The following is a 9,334-nucleotide window of genomic DNA, read 5'->3' as shown; positions in this document are numbered from 1 at the left end:
CTTGAGCTTTACCAGTTATTTTGTCAGGTAGCATTCCATTAAATTAGGATGCATCATCTTTGAGACTGATGGATTTTTGATTCATTTTTCCGAGTTTTATTGAATTTGGAATGACACCGAGATCCCAATAGCCTGTACAAAGTGAAGACAGTAGGTCAACAACAGAGCCATTCTTGATAATACAGAATATTTCACACCAGGCACAGTGGCTCACACCTCTAATCCCAACATTTGGGAAGCCAAGGGAAGAGGATTGCTTGAGGCCAGGAGTTCGAGAACAGCCTAGGCAACATAGTAAGACCCCATCTCTGAGAAAATAAAAAGAAAAAAAAAAACAGAATATCTCCAGTATAAAGATTATATAGCAGTAATCATGAAATATAAGGATTAAATTTATAGTGAGGCAATCAAATCTGCATAAAGGGGAAAAAGTCATAGAAATCCTGTATCAGTCTCTGGAATCCTTGTTTCCTCATCTGCAAAATGAGTAGATGGCTACATAATCTCTAACTATCCTTCCAGCTACAGGAGGTAATCCTTTTATGAAATATTGCCTGATGTAAATGACAGGAGAAGGAAATGGTAGCCCAGCTGCAAAGTTGTCCATCTTTGAAGTGTGGTTACTTTGTGGAATATCTGGAAGTGAGCAAATGCCTATATCTGTGTACAGGAAAGGATAGATCTGAGCCTCAGCCAGGACTGTTAACCAACAAGAATGTAGAGAGGCCATTTTGAAAATATTGAAACAAAACAAATCATTATAGAGTTAACATGAGTATACAGGTTTGCTAAATTGGTGAAATATTATTTTAAAAGGTTTTTCCAACATGAGAGGTTAATTTTTTATTTCTTCCATTCCCTTAGGATTCCAAGAGGCAACTGAACCTGCCATTTTTGTATATAAATACTTAGAACTCAACAAGTGATTTAGCATGAACTGAGGTCCTCTATGTCTGTATGTATATGTGCAAGTGCAGACATGGATACATGGTTAAAATAGATATAAACTTTGTAATTGCAATAACAACAGAGTTTGGTAGAACTAAAATGCCAAAAACTTGTTTGCTTTTTCTGTAATGGGATCTGAGGCCTACTGAGACCAATCTCTGGTTATGTAAATTCCCTGCTTATTTATAGACCTCTTCAGTCTTAATCCCAGTCACTGGTTCAAAGGAAGAAAAAAACCTTTTGTATAAAATAAGGGTTCTATAAGATTACAATTTGCCAAGGGAGTCTTTTTAAGCAAAAATTGGAGAGCACCACAATTCCAGTTCAGTGTTTGAACGCTCTGCTGATCGGCAGAATCTTCATTGGTTTTTTGCATTCCCTAACACCGTTTGTGTACAAGGATTCATTCATTCATGGAACAAAAAAAAATTTTTTTTTTTTTTTAGACAGAGTCTCACTCTGTTGCCCAGGCTGGAGTACAGTGGCACAATCTTGGCTCACTGCAGTCTCTGCCTCCCGGGTTCAAGCAATTCTCCTGCCCCAGCCTCCGAAGTAGTTGGGATTACAGGAATGTGCCACCACACCCAGTTAATTTTTTTTTTTTTTTTTTTTTTTTGTATTTATAGTGGAGACAGGGTTTCACCGTGTTGGCCAGGCTGGTCTCGAACTCCTGACCTCAGGTGATCCGCCTGCCTCGGCGTCCCAAAGTGCTGGGATTACAGGCATGAGCCACCACACCCGGCCTGAGTAAATATTATGAGTACCTACTCTGTGTCAGGTACTAGGCTCCTGCAGTAAATAGAATTGACATGGTCCTTGGCCTTGTGGAACTTATACTGAGTGGAGGAGGCAGATATTAAGAAAACCACACATAAATAAATATAAAATAAATACATAGTTAGAAATTTTGGCAAATTCTTTGAATAAAATGATGTCAATGGATTTGAAGACAATAGGGTGGATTGAAGATATATTTTGGAGGTAAAATCAACAAGATCTGATTGTGGCTTCTGTGTTGGGGCTGAGGGAGTTATCAAGGGTGACTTTTAGGTTCTGGTTTGTACAGTGGAGTGGATAGTATAAATTATTGATTTAAGGAAGAGGTAAGGGAAGGTGGGAGATACTGTTTCATTTTTGAACTGTTAGGCTTGGGATGCCTGTGGTTCATTTTTTTGCATGGAGATATTAAAAAAGCAGTTGGATATGTAGCTTTGAAACTCAGAGAGACAAATTGAGAGTCATAAGCATTTATTGTGGTTAGTATTTAAACCCACAGAAATTGATGGAATTGCCTAGGAAGAATATAGAAAGAGAAGAGAGTCCAGGACTGACGTCGTTCCCTCACTCCCACCCCCAAAGATCATTTAGAGATCTAGAAGAGGAGAAAGAAAACAAAGGACAACAGAAAAGAATCAGTCAGGATAAAACTGGAAAAATGCAATAACAAGGCTGGATGCCGTGGCTCATGCCTGCAATCCTAGCACTTTGGAAGGCTCAGGCAGGCAGATCACTTGAGGTCAGGAGTTCAAGACCAGCCTGGCCAACATGGTGAAACCCTGTCTCTACCAAAAAATACAAAATTAGCTGGGTGTGGTGGCGCATGCCTGTAGTCCCAGTTACTTGAGAGGCTGAGGTGGGAGAATCACTTGAACCTGGGAGGCAGAGGTTGCAGTGAGCTGAGATTATGTCACTGCACTCCAGCCTGGGCAACAGTGTGAGACCCTGTCTCAAAAAAAAAAAAATGCAATAACAAAGATAAAAGTGTTTTAAGGAGTTCTTTGGGAAATTTTCTATTTTGTGTCCTAGTTGCATCTTACAACCTTGCAACAATTTTTACTAGTGTACTTCTTTGGAAAATGTCTGCCAGTACTGCTTAGTTAATAACATGACACAGTCCTATTTCACTAACAGTGTGTGAAATACTAAGGAGTAGGAATTTTAGTGTATCTAAAAGCACTGGTTTTGCAAAACAGCTTTATTTGGGAATTGACAGAAGGAAGCAGGTGTTTTCAAATGTATGTTCTTTAACGTTCTGTTCACTTTTATTCAAAATAGATAATATTTAGAGGTGCTTTCATATATGTTTTAACTTACGAGAAATGATACAAATACCCATTGTCCCTGTCAATCCATAGAGTGAAGGTGAGAAATGAAGGAATAGCTAATGCTTCTATAGGAAATGTTTGTAAACAAAGTAAATCCAAAAGTTTAAAGTTGCAGTAGCTCTTATTATAGATTGAACATCCAAAATGCAAAATGCTCCCAAGTCTGAAACTTTCTGAATGCTGGCATGATTCTCAAAAGAAATGCTCATTGGAGCATTTCAGATTTCAGATTTTCAGATTTGGGATGCTCAACCAGTAAGTATTTAATGTAGATATTCCAAAATTTTAATAAATCTGAAATCAGAAACACTTCTGATCCCAAGCATTTTGGATAAGGGATATTCAGCTTGTATATGAAAGAGATTATTGAACTATTTAAATATAATTTTACTTTTCTTTCTTTCTTTTTTTGAGATGGAGTTTCTCTCTTGTTGCCCAGGCTGGAGTGCAGTGGCATGATCTCGGCTCACTGAAACCTCCACCTCCCGGGTTCAAGCAGTTCTTGTGCCTCAGCCTCCCAAGTAGCTGGGACTACAGGCGTGCGCCACCATGCCTGGCTAGTGTGTGTGTGTGTGTGTATTTTTAGTAGAGACGAGGTTTCGCCTGTTGCCCAGGCTGGTCTCGAACTCCTGAGCTCTGGCAATCTGTCTGCCTTGGCCTCCCAAAGTGCCAGGATTACAGGCATGAGCCACTTGCCTAGCCTATTTTACTTTTCTGTGTCATTTAAAGTGCTGTCCAGTAGGACTTGCTGCCAAGATGGATTTGTTCTCTATCAATAGTCCAGTAGAGTAACCACTGGCCATATGTGGCTTTGACTATGTGAAACGTGGCTAGTGGGTCTGAGGAACTGGATTTTAAATTTAATTTAAATGTCAATAGCTATATGTAGCTGCTGGCTGTCATGTTGGAAAGCACAGAAAGAATTTAAATGTCAGTTGTAGAGTGAGATAGGATTTGGTTATTGAGTAAAAGAGGGCCCTGTAATGTGGACTTGACATCTTCCCTCCATACCTTGGCTTTCTGCCTTCTTTGCCTTTTCATTCCTTCACCTTCACCACCACCATTTTATTGTACCAAAAGCAGCTTTAAACTTGGGATGTTTTTCCTGCCTCTATCTGATTTTTCTTCAGCAGAAACATCTTTAATGCTACAAAATGGAATTATAGCAGTTGTTTTTTCTGGGAACCATGTTGTTGGAGAAATAGTCATTTTAACTGAACTGCTTTGTAATGTTGCCTAAGAAAATATGGTATAATCAAATTATAGTAAAAAAATGAAGTGCACTCATAATTACTTTTATAACCTTCCTTTTTCAGTGTTCCCTGGGGCTTTCCCTCCCTGGTAATCTTAGCCAGCCATAGACCATTCTTTCTAGAATCAGTTTCCTAATCCTAGTGTGGTCTGTAGTCTCATATTGACCAAAATTGGTCTTACTTAAACTTATCATTTTCTTTTATATTTATTTTTGTCCTCTTCCATTTTCTGTCATCCTCTGGCCTTAATTGACTCACCTGGCTCATGGAAGAAAAAGGAAGGGAAATAAATCCAGGCTAGTGAAATATAGCTGGTTCTATCCCTCTGATAACTGAGAGAAACCCAATTTTTTTTTTTGGGTGGGGGGCGAACTTGCTCTGTTGCCCAGGCTGGAGTGCAGTGGCTCAGTCTCGGCTCACTGCAAGCTCTACCTCCCGGGTTCACTCCATTCTCCTGCCTCAGCCTCCCGAGTAGCTGGGACTACAGGTGCCCGCCACCATGCCCGTCTAATTTTTTGTATTTTTAGTAGAGACAGGGTTTCACCATGTTAGTCAGGATGGTCTCGATCTCCTGACCTCGTGATTTGCCCGCCTTGGCCTCCCAAAGTGCTGGGATTACAGGCGTGAGCCACCGTGCCCGGCCACTTCATACTCTTAATGTGGCAGAAGTACCATTCTCTTCTGACCCTTTTTTCCTTTTAGACATGTCTAAATCATAATGGAGCTTAACTGTAGTAGAGCAAAGTATACACGTTGCTTGTTACACCTATTCACATTGTTTTAAAATTCTGTTGCACCATGGTAAACGTGGATAATACAGTATCATTTTTTAGCAGTTTTTAAAATGTAAATCTGTATATTACTCAGAGTGTGTGTCTGAAGTTATTAAGGACATTTCCCAACGTTACTGGCCCATTTCCCTTTGTAATCAGAGGAATTCTGTTTCAAGATTATTGTTGTGTGTGATCTGTGGCTCTTGATCAGAAATGAAGTTAAATGGCCACAGGAGGATTAAGCTATGAGGTTGGCATTTTTCACACTGTTAATATGTTTTGACTAATTGAGTTATTAGTCCTAGTCAGAGAAGAGCATTTCTTATTAGTGGTCAGTTAAGGCTATTCCCCAAGGGATATTTCATCTTAAATACTAGTCATTTGGTATTATTCTATTCTTCTCTTTTAGGATTCATATACATTGCACTTACTTGTACAGCATTTCGAGGTTGATGCTTTTCTATTCTCCATGGCTTTTTGCATTAAAAATTAAGCAACAGGCCTGGCACGGTGGCTCACGCCTGTAATCCCAGCGCTTTGGGAGGCCGAGGAGGGCGGATCACGAGGTCAGGAGATCGAGACCATCCTGGCTAACACGGTGAAACCCTGTCTCCACTAAAAATGCAAAAAAATTAGCTGGGCATGGTGGCGGGCGCCTGTAGTCCCAGCTGCTCAGAAGACTGAGGCAGGAGAATGGCATGAACCCGAGAGGCGGAGCTTGCAGTGAGCCGAGATCACGCCACTGCACTCCAGCCTGGGCGACAGAGCGAGACTGTCTCCAAAAAAAACAAAAAAAAATTAAGCAACAGATTTTAAAAAAAAGAACAAAGGAAAGAGTCATTGGGTTAAAGACCTAAGTAGTGTCATAACTCTCTGTAATTACATGTCCATAGGAGAATGTATTGAAATACAAAACTACACGTTTTCTTGATGCTTCACGTGCAAATGCTTGTTCTTTCTTTTTATTCCTGGTCATCTTTCATTAAGTCATAAATGCCCCAAGAATAACCAGTCTCTGTGTGGTATAGAGAGTCTAATAGCCTTTGTATTAAATCTTCTTTGGCTTGTAATTATCTAGATGTTTCAGAAAGAACAAGTGGATCCTCTTCAGATGAAATTGCAGCAGGTGAATGGACTTGGCCAGGGATTAATTCAGAGTGCAGGAAAAGACTGTGATGTGCAGGGTTTAGAACATGACATGGAAGAGATCAATGCTCGATGGAATACATTGAATAAAAAGGTGAGTGACAATGGGGTAGCAAGTGTACTGGAAACGGAAGGCATAGAAAAGAGACATCTGAATCTAAGGTTTCCCGAAACCTGAATGGAAATAAAAATTTAGCAGTTGCAATCTATAATTACTAAAAGAGGTCAGTAGTAATTTGAAAACTACTTTCTCCGTTCTCATAATGAACCTACATGTTCATGATACAGGTCGCACAAAGAATTGCACAGCTACAGGAAGCTTTGTTGCATTGTGGGAAGTTTCAAGATGCCTTGGAGCCATTGCTCAGCTGGTTGGCAGATACCGAGGAGCTCATAGCCAATCAGAAACCTCCATCTGCTGAGTATAAAGTGGTGAAAGCACAGATCCAAGAACAGAAGGTAAGTGAGAATGTTGGGACAGTGAACTGTAACAGCCGTAGGGAGTAGTAGACAACACATTTGCTTATAGTTTAAGAAGCAGTTCAGGAGTTTTAGTAGAATTCCTAAACTACTTTGTGTCGTCCTGAAAAGAAAGGTGGAAATTGATTTTCATTATCTTACTTAAATCTACTGGTTTACTGTGGCATATATTAGACTGAATAATTTTACCTGTTCATGTATCCTATTTCAGTGTTCATCTATAATTTTATGTTAAGAGGTTTTTGGTGTTTTCAGGGTCAGCAATATTCTAAATAGTGTTGTATATCATGTACAAAGTTTTATCTATATTTTTTGTTGGTTTAATTTCTATTTTAGTGCAGTTTTTTCTTTTTAAAAAAAATTTATCCCAAAGGAAATTTAATTTTTTTCTCAGCTTTATTGGTATATAGTTGACAAATAAAAATTGTATATGTTTGGCTGGGCGTGGTGGCTCAGGCCTGTAATCCCAGCACTTTGGGAGGCCGAGGCAGGCAGATCACGAGGTCAGGAGATCGAGACCATCCTGGCTAACACGGTGAAACCCCATCTCTACTAAAAATACAAAAAATTAGCCGGGCATGGTTGCGGGCGCCTGTAGTCCCAGCTACTCGGGAGGCTGAGGCAGAAGAATGGTGTGAACCTGGGAGGCGGAGCTTGCAGTGAGCCGAGATCGAGCCAGTGCACTCCAGCCCGGGAGACAGAGCGAGACTCTGTCTCAAAAAAAAAAAAAAAAAAAAAAATGTTTATAATATACAATGTGATGGTTTGATACACATATACATTGTGAAATGTTTACCGTAGTCAAGATAATTAACATATTCATCACTTCAAATGTTAACCATTTTTTACGGCACTTTTCTCTTGGTTCAAAGGAAGTTCTGTTAGTCACATAATGACAGTCACTGCTCCATTTAAAAATTTAAGTGTGTGAAAAGTATACGAGTGGTGAGAACTGTGCTATATCTCCTGTTTTTGCCCCAAGGATGAAAAAAACTTCTTTTACTCAATGAAGCTTAGGATTTGGCGGGTTGGTTTCTTTTGTTTTTTTTCTTTCTTCCTAGTTCAGATTTCAAAATGATCCTATGTTACAACTTTTCATTCTCTTTATAATAGTTGCTCCAGCGGCTCCTAGATGATCGAAAGGCCACAGTAGACATGCTTCAAGCAGAAGGAGGCAGAATAGCCCAGTCAGCAGAGCTGGCTGATAGAGAGAAAATCACTGGACAGCTGGAGAGTCTTGAAAGTAGATGGACTGAACTACTCAGTAAGGCAGCAGCCAGGTAAGATCAAAGGAATTTTGAGGAGTGGGTCAGAGGTTTGTTTTGTTCTTCTTCGACTTATTATCACTATAAGTTCTTGGATGATTCATATAGATTTTTGGAAGGTGTTTAATGGCTTTTATTTGAAATGGGATAAGATTTTAGAGATGATCCTTATAATCAGAATCACACTCAGGAAATGGTCTCCAGCATCTTCATAAATTTCCGAGAGCTGGAAAACTCATTGCTCTGTGTGGTTGTTCTGCTGTAGTATAATCATAGTTCCAAATGACAGACACAGACTCCTATAGTCCAGCCGAGTTATTTTCTGAGTTTTTCAAACAGATTTCCCCCTCTTATATTTATAAATAATGCTTTTGATACTTGGAATTGAAATGTGTCATATTTCTTTTCTATAGCTTATAGTAATATTAGATTTTTTTTGCCTTTAGGAGCCAGTCTGTGGTTCTGTTAAATATCTGGGAATTCAAGAGATGCATGAACTTACCTCAATAAATGGTCAAAAAGACAGGCAACAAATCTTCCTCCTTCAAGGAAATATTCCCTTTCTCTTTTCATAGCTATAAGTTATCCTGTGACTTGAGCTTAATAAGTCACATAGATGTCTTTACTTTTATACAGTCCTCAGTTTTAAAATTAAATACCAGCTAATGAGAAATCAATAAGAGAGTTGATCATTTGTTATTGTATCCTTTACATTTCCTAGGTAGCCTATGGCAGTCTTCAAATAATTCCCTCTTCAGTCTTTTTATGTCCACCTGCCCATGACTTGGCTTATTCCTTACCGGAGTTGCAAAGTATGGCTTGCCTATGTTAGTGGAAGAAACAAAATGGAAAGAATTTAACTTACTTGTATTTCCAGATTTGTACTGCTTATTTTCTTTTCTCTCTGTCCATTTCCAGTAATGGTACCATTAGCTTTCCAGTTTCCTAGGCTTAAAACTTCGACTCCATTTTTACTTTTCTTTTTTTAATTTCTCCTTTGTGCCCACATCGATCAGCATGCTAAATGCTGTCTATTTTACTTTACAGTGTCTTTCCTGTCCATCTGTTTCTCTAATTCCCACTCTCCCCTCAGTTCATGACTTACGAGCTCTCACTAGGTGTATAGAGATAGCTTCTTCACTAATCACTCTACCACTAACCCTGGGGCCTTCCCCTTCCCATCCCCCAGCTGCAGATGAACCTTTCTGAAATAAGCCTTTAATCATATCTTTTCAAGCTCAGAGATATTTAATTGACTCCCTGTTAGAATAAAACCTTTAGATTATGAGGCTGACACACTGCCTGCCGTGCTAAGAAGGTGCTTAAAATAAAATATAAACTCTTTAACACACCATTCAAAGCCC

At 39.3% G+C, this 9,334-nt stretch overlaps 1 protein-coding gene across 35 annotated transcripts in view; it reads left to right on the top strand.

Moving 5' to 3' along the window:
• Positions 1–9,334, top strand: part of MACF1 (microtubule actin crosslinking factor 1) — a 402,950-nt gene that overhangs the window by 332,236 nt on the left and 61,380 nt on the right. For all 35 annotated transcript variants that reach the window (XM_055095114.2, XM_055095086.2, XM_055095084.2 and 32 more), the window contains 3 exons: positions 6,158–6,319; positions 6,514–6,684; positions 7,819–7,985. In XM_055095114.2, coding sequence (XP_054951089.2) covers positions 6,158–6,319; positions 6,514–6,684; positions 7,819–7,985 — 500 coding nt within the window. The remainder of the gene's footprint in view (positions 1–6,157; positions 6,320–6,513; positions 6,685–7,818; positions 7,986–9,334) is intronic.

Source organism: Pan paniscus, chromosome 1 (genome assembly GCF_029289425.2).
Source record: "Pan paniscus chromosome 1, NHGRI_mPanPan1-v2.0_pri, whole genome shotgun sequence".
Taxonomy (NCBI): domain Eukaryota; kingdom Metazoa; phylum Chordata; class Mammalia; order Primates; family Hominidae; genus Pan; species Pan paniscus.
Note: the sequence above shows the minus strand (reverse complement) of the source record. Positions and strands in the feature narration are given on the sequence as shown.